The sequence below is a fragment of the Tauraco erythrolophus genome, chromosome Z (assembly GCF_009769465.1).
Source record: "Tauraco erythrolophus isolate bTauEry1 chromosome Z, bTauEry1.pri, whole genome shotgun sequence".
NCBI classification, from domain to species: domain Eukaryota; kingdom Metazoa; phylum Chordata; class Aves; order Musophagiformes; family Musophagidae; genus Tauraco; species Tauraco erythrolophus.
Genome location: NC_141496.1, coordinates 62,064,324 through 62,082,631, shown reverse-complemented (window position 1 = coordinate 62,082,631; position 18,308 = coordinate 62,064,324). Strand labels below are relative to the sequence as shown.

General features: G+C 47.0%; 1 protein-coding gene across 4 annotated transcripts in view; it reads right to left on the bottom strand.

The window, feature by feature from the left end:
* The window catches only part of ABCA1 (ATP binding cassette subfamily A member 1), a 93,826-nt gene that overhangs the window by 24,478 nt on the left and 51,040 nt on the right, over window positions 1-18,308 (bottom strand). For all 4 annotated transcript variants that reach the window (XM_086629940.1, XM_086629941.1, XM_086629943.1 and 1 more), the window contains exons 8-20: window positions 15,707-15,793; window positions 10,943-11,183; window positions 10,216-10,355; window positions 9,416-9,532; window positions 5,904-6,092; window positions 4,832-5,037; window positions 4,565-4,741; window positions 3,746-3,968; window positions 3,168-3,389; window positions 2,345-2,549; window positions 1,699-1,812; window positions 1,049-1,220; window positions 361-492 (exon numbers count right to left, since the gene is read on the bottom strand). In XM_086629940.1, the coding sequence (XP_086486066.1) occupies window positions 361-492; window positions 1,049-1,220; window positions 1,699-1,812; window positions 2,345-2,549; window positions 3,168-3,389; window positions 3,746-3,968; window positions 4,565-4,741; window positions 4,832-5,037; window positions 5,904-6,092; window positions 9,416-9,532; window positions 10,216-10,355; window positions 10,943-11,183; window positions 15,707-15,793 (2,225 nt within the window). The remainder of the gene's footprint in view (window positions 1-360; window positions 493-1,048; window positions 1,221-1,698; window positions 1,813-2,344; window positions 2,550-3,167; window positions 3,390-3,745; window positions 3,969-4,564; window positions 4,742-4,831; window positions 5,038-5,903; window positions 6,093-9,415; window positions 9,533-10,215; window positions 10,356-10,942; window positions 11,184-15,706; window positions 15,794-18,308) is intronic.

Genomic DNA, 18,308 nt, shown 5'->3' with positions numbered 1-18,308 from the left:
GCCTGGGCCTGATTTCAGGGTGCGGCTATTCAGCACCAATGTGAACAATCCTCCTTTAAGGGTGCTTGGCAGAGTACTCTAAACATCCCAAATTAGTTGGCACTGGGGAAACATTTGGCCTAGTTAAGTTTAATGGAGTAGATTTCTTTAAAGAGACACAATACATGAAAGTGTAGGCTCTCACTGGTAATTCACAGGCACGTACAAACATGTTAATAAACAGAACATCCTTGCACCACTCACACCACCTGCACACAAACAAAGACAGGACTGTTCTAGCTGAAAGCACACTACTGTCTCCTAAAGAACCCAAACGTCTGCTGAATAACACCAGCCCTGTGTCTCACAGGTGCTACTCACAAGTCAAACAGCACATTGTGTTGTGGGCAGACACCCAGATTCTGCCTGATGATGCTGAGCTCAGAGCGGATATCTTTGCCCAGGATGAAAGCTGTACCCGAGGTTGGGGGGAACAAGCCAGTCAAGATGGACCTGAAGGACAAACACAACAGATAAACAGGTTGCACCACTAGTAAATGGCTGCTGCACATGCTGGGATGGATGTATGAAGAGCGGGTGAAAGCCTTAGGGAACTTCGACACCAGGAGTAGTCTAAGAAACATCTCACTAATGGATTAAAAAAAAATCAGCTCCAATGGTTTTAACAGTGATCAAAGCACACCAACATAAGTCTGCTGGAAGGAAATATTTTTTCCTCTAAAAGCTTCTCATCCTTTCAGCCCCAACTCGTTTCCTTGCACTGGGAAGGCAGAATCACAAATGGTATTACTAAAAAAATGCTGCCAGTAGATTCATCCAGCACAGCTTCAACCTCAACTACCTCCAGTTTCAATCTCCTGTATCTGTGCATCTTCTGAGGCAGCTGCACAAGCAGGGTAAAATCAGCAGAGCTCCACTGAGATCAGTGGGGCACCCTTGTCTGCACCAGTTAGCACATCGCAGTTGTACAGCTACCTCTACCATATTGAGAGGACCCGCAGTATTCAGTCGCTTCCCCCACTGTCTTAAAGCATTATTTTTTTCTTACATAGTAGTGGTTTTCCCTGCTCCATTATGTCCTAGAAAGGAGGTGATTTGTCCTTCATAGAAGTTCAGTGTGAGACCATCTACAGCAACTTTCTTGCCATCACGATAAACCTTGACCAGGTTCTGGATGGAAACACCAAGGCTCAGATGCATAGGCTCCTCCTCCTTGCAGACTAGAATAAAACAGAGCAAAGTAGAGAAACATACGATAGGTTTTAACAGCAACCATGCGAGAATTCTAACAAACATCACATTCCCCCAGATCTGTGGAGATCCAAGGATGAATGAGTTATATGAAGAACTGACCACATCTCTTCCTCAGGGGCAGGAACCTCTCACAGAAGTTGTCCTTTAGCTATTTTCTCTCTACTGGGCTCATCTGGGATTTTGAGATCTCCAGTGTCACCAGGGTTGGCAAAAACGGGAGGAATTCTCAACTACATGAGGCTGCAGTATCCACTGCATTCAAGTGGGCAAAGTACCTTGGATTCATCTGGATACACTCACCTGATCAGCATACCCTAACTGTGATAACAAATGGATGACCAATTTCACCTTAGCCATGCCAGTCCTGCTGTCCTTGGACTTTACTTTCAAAAAGGCAGACCACAAGACTTCACTGCAGAAAGAAAGACTGTGTTCAGCACTTACCTTCCGAAGACCCCTTCTGGTCAGGATGAAGGTGCTGCCTGTCCTGTGGTTTCTCGCCAAACCAATAGGATTTTGTGAAAGGAAAGTACCAGGGCCTGGGAATCCCATACTGGCCTAAAGAGAAAAGCATTACATGAGCCGGACTGCATCTGTCTCTTTTCTTATATCAGCTTTCAAGACTAGAAGGGAAGTACTCCACCCGCAGCAAGCCCCTAGGTTAGACAGGACTAAGAAGAGATCTTACTTGATGAAGACGCTGCCAGACTTTGCGGGTAAGAGACATCTCTTTTCCCAGACTTCACTTTAGGGTTAAAAGCCCTGTGCTAGGTGCTAAGCATCCACATGCGGTGCTGATACTCTAAACTCTTCCCCTACAGCACTTCAGAGGAGGGAACAGCTGAAGTGCAGCAAAGCTTCTGGGACTAGCTCCACCATCACCACAACGGAGCACAGCCTCTGTGCTGGGCAACAGTCACCACTATTAGCAGCAACAACCTCAGTGTGGTGCTGGTCTGTGGTTTTCCTCCATGACCTTTCTGCAGCTCTGCTTAAAAACAGGCCAAATTCGCACCTTGGCAAATGAGCAGGGTGAAAGGATCTATTTAAAAGTGTGAAGACATGATTCTCCCTCAGAAGCAGACCTCACCTGGGAAGACAGACTCAATGTACCAGGTCATGACCCCGTATAGGAAGGTGTCGAACAACATCATGACAGCAGATGTGGTGATGCTAAAGCCATCTTCTTCCAACGGGCTCTCAAAGAAGTTGTCCCACTGAACACCAACTCCTTGCTCCTCAAAGAGTGCAAAATACTCACAACCGAAGCCAAAGGCTACTGGAGACAGCAGGCTCTGCAAATGAGAGGCATGAACATGCATTCAGTTTTTCACAACTACTCTCCAACTGGGCAGCTCGCGTCCGTAAGGAACATGGTCCAGAAGCCTTACAAGAAAAGCCAAGGGTCTACGGAGCAAGACTATTTTCAGAGAGGGAGTGGCAAACTGAGCCTTTGCTCTGGCAAGGAAGCAAGGTCTAAGTGTCTAAGTCTCTGCTGGACCATCACCAAGATCCTTTGTTTCCCTATTTTCTTTCCCTTGCTCTTGGCAATTTACATGACAGCAGAGACCACTAACAGCCACCTGTTCCAGACAGGTAAGAAGTGCTGTATAGAGGAAAGGCAGCTGGTTCCTTCAGCCTGCATATCTGGTGGTACAGCATCAGAGCATACAGAGGTCCAGGCAGCTTAGTCTGCCTGAATTACTTCTACTACCAAAGCCAACAAAGCCCTCCCAGCAGATCCTAGCAGGTTCAGTCAATCTCTTCACCAAGCTCAGCCCTGATAGCCTCTCATGCTCGAATATTATCCTCCTATTGCCACTTCTCACCCTGTTATCAGTGTCCAGCTAGAGAGCTGCTGAGTGCCATACTGGTGGAGCCCCAGTACCCAGGACAGTCTCCTCAAGACTCACCGCAAAGATCTTCAGTGAGAAGCTGACATAGTCCTGCCAGGCAACGCACAGCACATAAGGCAGGTACAGTGTGAAATAGACAATGCCCCCACAGGCAGCCGCCAGGTTGGCCCTGGAGAACACGGTGCTGATGAGGAAGCACTGCAGGATGGTCACAACAGCGAAGATGGAGAGGAAAACAAACACCACACTAGGGTCGCTGTAAGGCAGCAGGTTCCCCATCTGGAAAGGAGAACAACAGGTGCATCAGGCTTTGAAAGGACTCTCCAAGGTGACTCTAGTACAAGCAAGTCGGCAGAGCTGCGGCTCATGGGAGGCTAGGCTTGCTGCAATTTGCACAACAGCCTTCCCAGAGTGAGGCAAGATCAGAGGCACCTTTTCAAGAGCACTAAATCTATTACAGCCCCTCCTGCTGTTGTCAGCCATTCAGCCCTGTTTTATTCCAAAACCCTGTTCGCAAAAAGTTGCTCATCAACTCGCACTCACTAACTCCTCCCCTGTGTGCCAGTGCAGACTACTGCTTAGTAGGCTCTGAAGGCTCTAGATTCTGCTGCCATAGACCAAATCAGTCAACTCACCTTAAGGATAAGCACCAGCAGGCCTGCACTCATCAGAAGAGGGATGAGGCTGCTTATGAACCAGCTTAGCCAAAGGATGCCATTGTCAAGTCCCATAATCCTCATAGTCTCCTTCAGTCGGGCTTCCTTCTCATACACAATGCCCTTAATTATCACAGCCACTGAGTAGATCCAGGCTAGAGTCATGAAAAGAGGCATGGAGCGGCTCATGACACGCAGAAATCTGAGAGAATAAAGGAAACAGGCCAGGAGAACAGGGTGAGAAACATCACTGCAACTTCAGGTACTGCTCAAGGGCTAGCAGAGCATGGTGATGGCTAAGGCTTCACTGCACATCGCAGCTCATGTACAGAGACACAGGATCAGCGTCTCACCATGAGGTGGGGCTGATGGGTCTAGAGCACACCAGCACAGAGTGGGAGCTGGAATTGCAACTGCTGCTCAGTGGAAAAGTGGGTGCAAAGACCTGCCTTTCCTGGCAACTGCGCTCAGCTGTCCTTTTTCCTCTCTCCTGCAACCAGATCTCTACTTTTTCCCCAGTGCTATTTTTGCCTGTATCAAGTTTGTGGATATTGTCACATCTCAGGAATGTACTCTGCATGTGAAAGTCCTGTACAGACGGTCCTTCTCCTGGGAAAGACTGTGTAAGTCATTACATATTCTAAATCCTTCACGCAGGTGCCTTAATTTCAGGAATTAGGAACACTAAGGAGATTGCTCCTCCACTGATAGTAGGAACATAAACCATGCCCTGACAAAAGCCCATGCCTCCTGAGCCACAATCCTTCCAGAAGCTTTCAAAGCAGCCTGCATACATACACGTCATCCACATAACATGGATAGGGCATCTGCTGCACATAAACTCCTGTCTTCTTCTCCGTGCCTGTCTGCACCCTGATGATGGCCTGTTCCACCACATCCTGCAGGTAGGCAAAGCCTCCCCAAACATAGCGCATGTCCTCAAAGGGGTCAGCACGGGGACCAGGATCCCAGTACCTGCAACCAAGGGAACAAGGCCTTTCCATTAGACCTCACCACCACATCATCCATAAGAAATTGTTCATCAGGCAGGATGTCAGGACTCACCCATCCTTGATCTTGTTGGTCCTCTCCACATTATCAATGTCCATGCGTATCTTGTATTTTACGTGTTGAGGGAGCTCTACGCTGTTAGGAGCTACTTCAGTGAAGACTATGCCAGCCCAGAACCTCCTTTCATCCAGAAGCTCCAAGGACTTGTTTATAAGCCGGACTTCTGTGGCCACAGGCTCCAGTTTGTCCAAGTTGACACACTAGACAGGGACAGATTTGAAAGCATTTCTGAGGTAAGTTGCCAAACCAGGATGTACTTTGTTTATGTTTGGGAGGGAGAAAAGAGGAGAACTCTGCAATGGTAATGCCATGCCCAAGAAAATGCTGCAGTGCTGGACTACTTTGCAATGGCTCAGCGTAGCCCAACAAGTTTCCAGACATGTCATTTTTTCCTGCTTGGTGGTCACCTGTCAGTCAAACCTGTACCACTGAGAAATACCTCAGCAAAGATATTTTCTGGACAAGAAGTTAGGTAGCATTGCAGTACAAGCTACAGGATCCCATCCAAGCATTGGTTTCCATATTTCCTCTGTTACCAATGAACCAGGTCTGATTCAAAACTCTAAAAATCAGTGGAGAGACCTGAAGGCTTTGGACCAGGTCTCTGACAGGCCAACGCCTGTTTCTGTTTGCACTCATCTGCCAAGATGATCAAGCAACAAATAGACCAAGTTTCCTTACCCACTATGCCTTCCTCAGCTTAAAGCAGCTGCTAGCTTCACCACAGCCCCCAGCTAAAACCCTAGATCGAAACATGAGCTGCTACGCTGCCAAAGCAAGCAGCAGCTCTCAGTCATCCGGTAACAGCAGGGTGGGAAACCACATGTAATGGCTGAAGTGAGAGCTTCAAGAACAAGGCCTACAGTTAGGTTCCAATATCTGTATTTAGGCACCTGAATAAATGATTTTCTAACATGCTCCGCACTCAGACCTACTAAAGCCTAGTCGTTTACTGAACATAGACTGAGGAACATCTATCTTCCCTTTCCAGGAACACCCCATCACAGGACTGGAGACCAAGCTGTTGCCCTCCCCCAGCTCTTTTCCCACACTAGCAGGATCTCACCTCCATGAAGCGGGAGATGGTCTGGATAGCCCGGTCTGTCTCATTGAAGGCATCCACCCAGGTATACCTTGAGTCATTTGCTGTCTCAAAGTCTTCCGGATGGTTTGACAGGAAATAGGCAACGTCCTCCACTGTCCAGTTGGAAGCCGGCAAGTTCAGGTCCCAGAGAGCTTTGCCTTTCAGCAGTGTCTGTGGATATTTTGTTTTCAGACGAGAAACAGTTGTTGAGAATTAATGTTAGATCTCCTCTCTCATCAAGTTATGTGACCTAATGATAATTTAATCCATCATATGGATTGTTCAAGGTGAGTGTCGGTCTCTTCTCTCAGCTAACAAGTGATAGGATAAGGGGAAATGGCCTCAAGCTGCACCAGGGAGGTTTAGATTGGATATTAGGAAAAGTTTCTTCACCAAAAGGGTTATCAAGCATTGGAACAGGCTGCCTGGAGAAGTGGTTGAGTCACCACCCCTGGAGGTATTTAAAAGATGTGTAGATGTGGCACTTAGGGATATGCCTTAGTGGTGGACTTGACAGTGTTAGGTTAATGGTTTGACTAGATCTTCCAACCTAAACAATTCTATGATTCAATGAAAATGAGCACCAGCAGGGAAAACACCTTTTAAAAAGGTGCAGGGAGAGGTCCTCTGCCACACTTAGAAGATCAGCATGGTGGGGTCCTTGCTCTTACCCTTCCATTGCACAGGATGTGCCTCCCTCAGTATAGATACACCATCGGGTGTGCTTTGCAGGCTGGCTGCCTTCCTCAGCGTCCTGCTGCTCCTCTCCCAAGGAGAGGGCAGCAGAGAGCCATGCACAGCTCCACACCCCGCACATGCAAACCAGCTCTTGCACCAGGAAAACAGGGAAGAGGGAGATGTGTGTTCAGGAGAAAGGCATTCGGCTGATGGTGGTCGCCAAGCTCTGCTCACCTCTCCGGAACAAACCTCTGCTCCCGGCTGGGATGGAGAGCGGCTGTGGCATGGCTGAAGGCTGAGCTGTCACAGTGCTGAGCAGAAACACCAGCACCAGAAGCTGGGTGGCTTTTCTTATGTATTTTACGATTGCGCCATCAGGGCTATCTGAAGCTGCCCTGTACAGCCATGGTGTCCTACCTCTCTGTTCTCCCATCTGGGAGAGTGCTTTTTTTTTTCCACTTGGTTTAACTGTTTGCTTTCTGAGGACAGGTTATTGCCCCTCTATGTGTATGCACAACACCAGGCGCAGTTCAGGTAGAAGCACCTGGCAGTGAAGCAGAAACCAGTCGTTTGGGCCGACAACACGAGGGCAGGCAGAAGGGGAGCATTAATTAGTTGTAAAGGACACAGGTGAAGTGTCCTTTACAACTCCTAAAGTAAGGGAGAGAAAAAAAAGCCTGCACAAGAGAGAAAACTGTAAAAAATCCTCACCAATAAAAACAGGAAATGGTTTTTCTGTCAGAATAAAGAATGAAGCAGAGAGGTGAGGATCCTCCCCATGCTTTGCTGTTACCAGCAAACCAGAAAGTAATGGGTCACACTGTTACAAAAACAGCACCGCAAACTGGGAAAACAGAATGGGCCAAGCTGGCAAAGGAAAACATGAGAAAGGGAAATCCAAGCACGCAGGGTTCAGCTGAGCTGCGCTCTCTTCACATTTGGTCTCCCCAGGTTAGTTCGCACCAGGATCTCTGGCAGGAAAAGCACCATGCCTGCAGGGAAGGGACCTATCCTCATCATGTTCAGTGGCAACACTTAATGCTCTTTAACTCCAGGGGCACGTGTTGTCCTCCCTGAAGCTAGCAAGCTGCATTAGCATCAAACTGGAAGCACCAGAGATAGCCAAGCAAAGCGCTTTCCTATCCTTCAGCAGGAAGCAATAAGCCAAACAGATTGCACAACCCAGAAAGTTGGGACACGATGACCGGTCACCCAGCTGTGTGGCAGACTCAGTGGCTAACAAACAGCAAAGGACTGACCTCCCCCTTGAAAGGAGACACAAACAGGCAACTTGGTGTTTCAGCCTATTCCCGTACAAGTGATACACTCTGCATCTCTAAACTGAATGGGATGCTGCCCGGGAGCTGCCCATGCATAGACAGTGAAGTACTCCTGCTCATGTGTACTGCAACAGGTGACAACAAACAAACCCCTGCTACTGTGCCAACACAGAGGAGGAAACCAGACTGCTGGGAAGATTAAGAATTAGCTACCAGGGTCAGCAGGGTTAACAAGAAGCATAAAACACAAAAACCAGAAAAGCCCGGGGCTCATTTGAAAAAAAAAAATGCAGTAACATTCATTTTTCAAGGGACACAACTGCAAACCAATATCCAAATCTTGACTTTCTGTCTGCACTCTCTCCTGTAAATGGTTCAATTTACAGTTGGTGGCCTTGATTCTTACCTCACTGATGCCAACATCTACAGAATTAACTTTCATAAAGCCAACAGAGGCACAGGAGTGATGAAAATGATGTCTCTGACCCTCTAGTATGTCACATTGATGGGGAAGTGCAACAGGGCAGGTCAACACAGCATTACATTGGGGTAAACAAGGAATGAACTTCAAGGCTTAATAGACCTGGGGAAGTCTCTGTATAACAGCTGCATTATGACACCCAATCAGTTGCCTTGCATAGACAGCAGGAAAAGCTACTCTACAACTGCTTCTGTTGCAGGATCCCGGTTTTACATCGTTATGCTTCCAAAAACATAGGCACGGGGTACAAAGATCCACCAGAAGCAACAGTGAACTGAGCTGCTTAAGCAGATAATGCCCCAGTAATGCAGGTCTAACACCTGGCAGAACACTTCAGGGAGCCAACAGCTTAGCAGAAAGCATGTCAAATCTGAACAAGACTCCCAGCTCCTTCTTCATGGTCCAGTATGCATGGCACGTTATGAAGTGATCAGCCGTAGGGTGATGTTTGCTCTTCTCCCATGAGCACCTAAGTATTACTAAATTAAGCGTACCATGCAACTGCAAATTAAGTTTTTATGAGATTTGTGCCAGATTACTGCCAGGCATCTAGGTTCAGCTCTAGCATGATAACCATTCAATTCCTACTGTACCCAACGGGGTCCAAGGCCACCTGGCACCTTCCAGGCTTCGATCTAGGCATATGACTGCTCGCTTTGCTGCTTATCATGAGAGCACTGTTGTGGAGAAGCGCACAGCACAGGGAGCTGAACATGTCACCAACCCCACAGGTCCCCAGTTTACAAAAATACCCCAAACCAGATATTCATACTGCATTAGGGCAACACTGTGGAAGAAATAGCCCATTATCCCACAGAGTCAGATCAGAAATCAGTGTCAAACACACACTGCTCCTGTTTGCAGCAGGTTGTTACATGAAGAAAGGAATGCCAAGCATAATGCAAGATCGGTACAATCACAACACGTTTCAAGAAGGAGTCTCATCCATACTATTTATCTGCCCAGCTCAGAACTGAAGCACCAGCTAAAATAAGTATTTCATCACTTATTGGAGAAGATGACAGTGGTGGTTCTGGCAAGGGCAGTATACTGACCCGAATGAGATCCATTTCCTGACTACTTTCCATAAACGTCCAAATCTTCGGGCTTATCTCTTCCCACATCCCTCCAAGGTCACGAAACACACCCAGCTCCTGGAATGTCCTGTTCACCTGTCGGCAGAGGAGAGGAAGGTTATTTCCAAAAGCTGGCAGAGATTCACTGCAGGCTGAGAGGGTGCCTTGACCTGTCAAGCAAAGTACTGAGTGTTACTTATATTCATACAGCAGCTCAGCTTCTGCAAGGACCAGAGTAGGGAAAATCAAGTGCACCTGGAAAGAAAATAACAACAGGGACCACAGATGCCTGTGGCTGAGCACTGCCTTTCAAGGCTTGGTGGAGAATGACTCTGCCTTGGAGATGAACGGCACACACAGACAGCTTCTCCCCATGTGCTAGAAGAGTTGCTGAGGGAGCTTGGGGAATTAGGCAGCGCATTAGGTAAACCACAATCGGAAATGATTAAAGATCTGTGGACAAGCCTGCAGTGGAGAAGAGGGAGGACACCTGAAAGCTTATCAAGATCTTCCCAACTCCCATATCCCACATCAGAGACACAAAGCCTGTGGATAATCAAAAGGCACAACCAGGAAAGCTTCCAGCCAAATCCAGAAAAAGAGTTCAGCCTGGCCTTTTCTCCTTGAGCCTTCGACACTAACTGCATGGGAGGTAAGAGATTAGGGAGGCTGTGCTTTTTTCTAGGCTTGTGTTTGGCCCAATTCAACACAAAGCAGCTAAGCTGCATGGCCAGAGGACATACCTCATTCCACATATCAAACGATAGGGCTAGAGTTACCTCAGTCATGACCCTCCTTATGGCTGGTGTGTCTGGAGTGTACAAGATCTTCCCAATCAGCAAGGGTTTCAAAGCCCTCCAGATAATCCTGGAAAGCGGGCTGGATTCCAGGTTCTTCATCAGCTCATTGCAGTAGGGTGCTGAGGAGGAGAGGGCAAGGGTGAGTGGCTGAACAGCACAGTGACAACTGCAGAAGGCACATGCCCCACATTTGTGAGCTTCAAGGAGCCGCAGCTGAAAGCACAGCATTTCTCAAGACAACAAAAACCCTCCTCTACTGCAGAGCTCCACAAAAAGACCCTTTCAGGCCAAGCATCCATAGTCTGCCCAGCAAACATGGAGCACCCAGGTAGTCTCCAGCATTAAGAGCCACACTTTTAGTTCTGCACTACTCTCCCAACCCCGCTGCATGGCATGAGCAAAATTTGTCCTGAAAAGGCCAGATTTCCAAAGGCTGCACATGACTCTGTTCCCTCTCCCCCCGAAGGAGGTCCACTGCACAGCCTTCTGTGGACTCTACACGAGGCCCTTGGGAATCCCTTGCGTGCTGATATTCTCGCTGGCCTTAAGGGCACAAGCAGAAGCAGCACACACATGCCTTTCTGAAACAGCAGAAGGTATGCTGTCCCTCAGGATCACCTGCTTCCACCTGTGGAAGTCTGGGAAACACCAGCAATGACAAGCATGAAGTAGATGGGATCTTAGGCCACGCTAGGGTTACACTTACTTGTGGAGTTATCATAGAAGTTAATTACATCGTCTTCAGTGCTGTTGCCTCCAAACAGCGCTTTGTAATTGTTATCCTCATACCAGTTGAGAGATTTAATTTTGAGCCCTCCACCTTCAGGATGGCCGCACACAATGCGCGACACAGCCTGGTAGATCTGCGTAGAGGAGTCTGAAGCATTCACGTTGGTCAGGAACATCACCTCTTGCCTCATGTCGCTCCAGCTCTTCATGCTTAGCAACTAGGGGGGGAGGTAGGAGAAGAGAGTGGAAGCAGAGATAGGAACAAGATTAGCAAAAGGATAAGATCTTGCCACTCTCCTTCAAATCATATACAGTTTTTAGAGAGATGAGAATACTGTTAATGTTGCATTCAAGAGGAAAGACCAGGGAAAGCACACTTTCCCCCCGCCACAGAGGAGTGGGAGAACGTAGAGGGAAGTCTCTTCTATGCATGCACAAGGAACATGCCCTTGCCAAGCTCTTTACTCTTAAGTTTTCTCCTCCAGTGCTGTAGGTGGTTCCTGCACTCCCTGCCTCTTCTCCTCCTGCTTGCACAACCACTCACATTCCAGTGGAGACCGCTCATGCCAAGTGGGGTGGGGTGCATTGGCTCAGAAGAGGGAGTAAGGAACAACATAGAGTGCAGCTCATGGGGCACAAGCTGCATGAGCTGCAGGCCCCAGCAGTGTCACCTGGCACAACTCCACCAAGGTCAGTAAGCCTTCACTGATTTACACCAGGCAGCCAGTTTGACCTCCTAGATCGGTATCACTTGTCCCTGCCCCAGCACCTCCCTGCCCCACTGTCAAGAGCATTCCCAGAAAACCCTTGAAAATAAGCCCAGCTGCAGCCTGGAGTCTGATCACAGGATGAGCTGTGCATGCAGCTAGCCACAACAAGCAGTCTTCTCCTGCCCAGCCGGCCTGACACCAGGCTTGAGGTGACAGCACACAACTGGCTTGGACGACGGGTACCTCCAGATTCATTTGTCTGGCATAAGTATCTATCCGCAACATGTCATTAACAAAAGCACTTCAGAGGCAGGGCCAAGCTCACCACAACGGAAAAAGCAATGCCCCTCCACGAGCACTGGTTTCACGCTACACTCGAGTTCTGCTCTCGGACTCCCTATTTGGAGATGTAAGGACATCAGCAGAGGCATGACCATACAGACCAGAAGTCTGTTTATCTCAGTAACCTCTGTGTTGGTGACAATAAGTGGATGTTAGGAAAAAATAAGGCAAGTGCAAGAATGTAGGCTACTTCCCCCAAGGAACCTTCCAGCTTCCATTTATTTTCAGCTCAGGGAACTTCTATTTCCTAACCCTCAATGAATTTCTTCCACGGTAAACTTCTAGAGTTTTAACATCCAAAATATCACTGGAAAGACGCTCCTCTCCCCTCTCCTTAACTTAGCTGGGGTTAGCTTCATGTGGCTCCACGTTCTTTACACTGGAAGAGACAGTGAACATCCAATCCCTATCTCTTTTCTGGGCCACTCAACTCTATAGACCTCTTGTATGCCCAACTGAATTCTTTTCCAAGCTGACAAATCCCAGCCTACTCCTTGATCCTTATGTGAAAGTCATTCCACTTCTGAATGTCCTAATTGCCTTTCTCTAAACTTTTTCCAGTTCTGCTACCCCTTTTTGGGCAGGAAAGGCTTAGATCTATATTCCGTCTAGAACAGGAGGGCAATCCATGATTTTATAGTGTTGTGGTAACACCTTACAGCTGGTTCTCTATCCCATTTTTAAATCTTTTCTAGCATTTTATCTGATTTCTTGACTGCTACTGAAATATCAGGTGCCGTTAAACTTGGATGTTCTGGCTGCGCTGCCCAGAAGAGCAAAATGCAAAGAGCAGAGCTTCTGAGACACCTATTTGTAACTGCTCATCAGCTGCATCTCAGAAACAACTTTAGATGCCGTGGCCCAACTGCCCTGTTTTCAGAGGCAAAAACAGTCAGTCTAAGACCATTTGCCAGTTTTGCTCGCTGTGTATTGGTTTTGTCACCCTTGTTTAAATAAAACACATATAATCAAGGTCCAGGACAGCTGGCAAAGCCAGCCAGCAACAACGCAGAACACGGCAGTGTGCTGGAACAATTCAATCCAAATTCACCCAAGGAAAGAACATCCAGGGTCTCTGGCCTGACACTGGGAGGCAAACCTGACTCTTCGCGTTCATCTGTAGCACCATGCATGCTTTGGACATGCCAACATCTGGACAAAAATTCTTGATGCTAAACAACAGCTACTGTGTGTCACGTACACAAGGAGCCTCTATTTTTAGCTGCCTGAAAACACACAACACATTGGTATGATGGAAGACAGCTGTGACAATAGCTAAAGTCTGGGGATTCAGTACATGTGTCCAGAGCAACTGCTTCAAGTGTTCTTTCATTTCCTCACTAGTCACTGCTGCCTTTGTCTGCGCGCTGGTGCCCTTCAATCTGGCTCCACGGGTTCAGGGTGACTGACAGGACGCTAGCCATCATGGGACACAAGTGAAAAACATGTCACACAACAGCTTTTGTTGGTTACGCATGCTCACGTGGATATTTGGATACGATGATTTTTCACCCAAAAGGCCGAGGTCTGCGTTTCAGGTGTAACAGTTTGAGTGTCCAATTCAAATGGACACCTTGGCGAGTTTTTGGGAGCTTAGGTAAAATAGCTGAATCTTCCTCAGCCAAAAGTCAACTGCTTTAGCTGAAGTACCATAAACTACCTAACATGAGCAAAGGTACACAAACAGGAATTGGAGCCAATTCCCTTGAATGTATGAGGTGTTCAGCATCCTGCAGAGCGGTTGCGTTAGTAAATACATTTTTACACATAATTTTAAAACAGTTTGAGCAGGGAGCTTTTCTTCATCTTTGGCACCAGCAACTTCACAACTGACATGCAGAGCTGCTCTGTTCACACCACTGGAAGCCAGCATCTTATGTGTGAAGGGTTGCTGAGCTATTTCTTCTCCCAGACATCAGACCTGCCTCTCTAACTGTTTCTTAATAGTCGCCTATGCTCTCAGTGTTTAATCTGCCCTCCTAGGTTGATTTAAAGAGCCCAGGGACACAGATCAAATCAATACCCATACTCAGAGACAAGTATTTTGTTCAGACCATTCTCTAATTAAGATTCCTTGCTAGAAAGGCTCCTAGACGTGGCACAAACAATAGTTCTCTCCACCCCCTCAAGCTGCTGCCCTTTGAAACAAGGGAGCAAGTCCCTCCTTTTCGCACAGAAATCAGCCTGCCAGACAATAAGAAGTAACTTTCGGTCAAGCCATCTGGAGCAGCTCACGCGCTGTAGGCAGAGGAGAAAGCTGCCTTTGTTTGCACGGCAACAGGGCAGAATAAAAGGTAGTCCTACCCAAAACAGCTGCCAAGCAAAAGGCACGTTACCCTGGGACCTTTTCAGCCACATCAGCAAACTGAGTATCACATGGTTTCAATTATTTTTATCCCAGACAAGGAAAAAAAAAGCAAGCTTAAGTGACGTAACGGGAAACAGCTGTAATCAAACTCTGAAGGGCAGCCTCCCCGCTAGCAGCAAGAGCTCTGTTGCAGTCTTAAATGAAGCTGATCTTGGAATTATCTTAATTTCACTGTAAATGGGACCCGGCGGCAGGTTGTGGGATTCGGGGAGGGACACGTGCCAGGAATTGTTGGCTGGCATGGTGCTGGCTCCCGGCAGCCACCCCTCCGTGGGAGTGGAGCTCACGCTAACCTGAAGTGACCCGCTCTGGTGCGTGCTCTCAGAGGTTACTGCCGTTCACGGCTCTCTTGCTCTGATGCAAAGACGAAGACTTGCGAAAGGGAAGAGGAGGAGGCAGCAAATTGTTTAGTTTAGATCATTGTGATTTCTGCTTCAAGGAGAGAATGTTTTTTGCCTAGTAGCAGCACTTCAAAGTCAGAGCCAGCCAAAAAAAGCAACTAAGATAACTTTCTGCCTCAACCCCCTCCCCACCCCCCCCCCCCCCCCCCCGCCCCCCAGTTTTGTACTTCTGACTCATGCTGGGCGTGCATGGCTTTTTTCTTAATCCATCATTTCACCTGCAAAAACAAATAACTTACAGTCTCTATAATGTCACTTTGCCTCTGCAAATCGCTATTTGTGTTTTGCCAGAGCCTTTCTCAATCAGAGTTGTGATGCCATCGCACTGAGCGCCCCACAAAGAGCAGAAAACAATCTCTGCCCCCAAAAGCTACTTAGACAAAGAGTGAACAGTAGCCTATAGCTACTGTATACAGCTAATTTAGATTAGAACAGCCATAACATCTCTTCCATGTGCCATACCCTCACCACAGCCAGAGACTAGTAGATACAACCAAGTAACAACCCTGATACGGTTGGTAACCAAGTGAAAAGACTAGAAAGGGGATAAATTTCCACATGTAGTTTGCAAGGCACTGCTAGGCAGCAGACATATTGCAAGCCCAACAGCTGTGCCACTGCTGAGAAAGCAAACCTCACAGAAAACATTTTAATTCCTGCACCTCCCATGAGGACCCAATCTTTAGCCACACACCTGATAAACTCCTATGGTGCTTGTAACCTGAAGTGCCAAGGGGTTGCAAAGTCTGTGCTGCCTCTACTGACACAGGGAGAACAGCTACATGATGGGCGTAAGCTTCAAAATAACCCAGGGATTTGACTTTGAGTTGCACCAAGGAGACTCGTGCTTCTTGTACTCGATTGCAGGCTAGGACAGCAACCACGGTGGTATGTTCTCTTGACATGAAGGCAATCCTTACCTCTTTAACAAGCTTCCCAAGGCTCTCTCGCAAAGCTTCCACGGTTTCTGACAGATCACTCAAGGAGGAATTGAAAGAAATTCGTCTCTGCGGGAAGAGTGAAAAGGAAACTAGAAGTCACTGCAAGGCATAAACAAAGAAATCAAACTCTCGTAAACATTCTTGTAAAGAAGAGTAGTAAGGACTGTTTACATGGCAAAGTGCTTGATGGGGAAGACAGAGCTGGCTTTCTGTGCAACCTTGAGCTTAAATTACCCTGGGCTTCAGAACCTCACAATGCAATGGGGACACCCCTTTCCTTCCTCACAGGTTCAGTATGCAGATGCCATAATCAGAATCATTCCAATAAAACGCTAAATGCATGCACATACACTTAGAGTGCAAAGGATGGCTTGCACTCCAGATCATGAAGCAAGCACAGCCTGCAGGACAGCATGTGGACAGACCTGAAATCCTGCCAGCCAGTGCTAAGAAGGGGATGCAAAGTCTACACAGGGGAGAAAAAAAACAGTGGGTAGACACAAGCTTTGAGTGGGACTCCACAGATACCTGGTCAGATATGGAGAACTACTGCAGCGTACATCATCTTCACCACTCAAGTCCTCCTCCTATCAGACCTTGATGTTTTTTGTCTAAACCAAGGGTATATTTTAAAACAACCAGCTTCCCTGAAACAGCTGACACTTGCCATCATCACAAAAGAAGGACTGACAGGTTTCCAGAAGTAGAAGGCACAGCTTTTAAGAAACTATTTGCTTTAGGCAGGGAGTCACACTGAAGACAACTCCTTTTTTCCAGTCGCTCTACATGTAACTTGTGGGCCTGGGTTTTGGTTTGTGGGGCTCTTTGTCCCTTCTGTTCACATATCTGGGTTACCTTGCATGGGAAACATTTGGACACAATCCTTGTTTCAAGGGAATGAAGATTAAAATAATTTCCTAAGATTTCATGTTAGCAGCTACACGTTGCAGCACTTGAAGTATGCTAAAGTTACAGCATTGTGACACAGAGAAACAGCCAAGCCCCTAGATTTTATTACACATCTTTTGGGCCAAAGCTTTTCATTTTCACATCTTGCCTGTGGTGATTTCTGGAAGCAAAGTCTGGAGGCTTTCACATGTTCTAGTTGATTTGCTGGAGGGTGATAAGACCTGGTCAGTGCCAGCTTGTGTAAATGGGCACTGTTCCACTGATCTGCCAGTGCATTTAAGACCCAGCTAACTTAGTTCTGAGTGCGCAGCTAGTGCGTGCTCCAAAGCCAGTTGCAAATTCAGGGTAAGTCTCTATAACCTCTATAGATTTCTATTAAACACAGTCCTTAAGGACTGGATAATTCAAAACACATCATTAGGGCTAAAATAAAAGCAATTAACTCCTCGTAGGCTAAGACCTTCAAGGGCTATTTAAAGAAATACAGTCAGCAAATATCAAAGCTACACAGCTGCACTACCACTTCAGCAACGAGACAAGGCAGAAAGTCCTCAGTTTATGCATAACAGCAGACGTGCTTGTTCGGCTCCATATACCTCATCAAGCTCTACACAGACTTGTGGTGATCACTATATTCAGAGGTTATTCAGGGACAGGGTGGATGAGGAAGAGTTTTCTGATGATATTAATTGGTTCAGAACAGTGAAAAGCCAAAAGCCAATTGCAAAGGATTAGTGAACGGCCTCATGCTGACACACTGTTATCAAGTGCCAGATAAAATTCAGTGCTGCGAAGTAAACGACATAGGGAGAAGACAGTTCTACCTCAAGATACCCTTTGATGGCTCTGAACTAGCTACTGCCACTCAGAAAGGGAGATCTTAGAATTACAGTGGAAAACAGATCAACATTAATATAAATCCGCAATCCCAGTTCTCAAGTACTATGTGCAATTTTGCGTCCTCCGTCTCTGAAGGAACGCAAGTACAGAAAGAGGCCACAAGTATGAGTCAATGTAAGAATGGCTTCAAAGGAAGAAAAACAGACCACAGTTCTTCCAACGGGACCTGTAAATGACAAATACAGGTTATGACAGAGGGCTGTAGAATTACAAGTGGGATGGAGAATAGGAACACAGGATGCTCACTGCACCTTATCGTACAGGACTAGAGGGTTTCTAGTGAAAAGATCAGTTTGAAACAAATGAAAGGAGCTACTGCACATGCACCTTAATCAAAATGCAGAAATTCTGTAGATATTATGCAATGCTGAAGGTACTAAAAATTAATATGGGTTTGAGAAAAGCTTAGGAGAATTTATTGAATTTAAAAAAGCATACCAAGTGCTATTAAACACCAAGATCCTGGTAGCAGCTGAGAAAGTCTGAGTTGCAAGCTACTGAACAACAGGACATTACACTGAGGAAATGTTACTATATACTTGCCCCATCCCTGCATTCTTTCACATGCCTCTGTTATGGGCCATTGCTGGACTAGCACTCAGGAGACACTGAGCTCAACAGAACTTCAGTCTGACCATGTAGGCAAGTCTTAGGTGATCCAAGGAGCTTGCAAACCTTACCCTGAAGTGCGAGGATAACCCAACCACCCTGACCCTTCTTCCCTAACAGATTCACAGCACTCCAAATTAATGTCTCACCAAAACTTGCAACA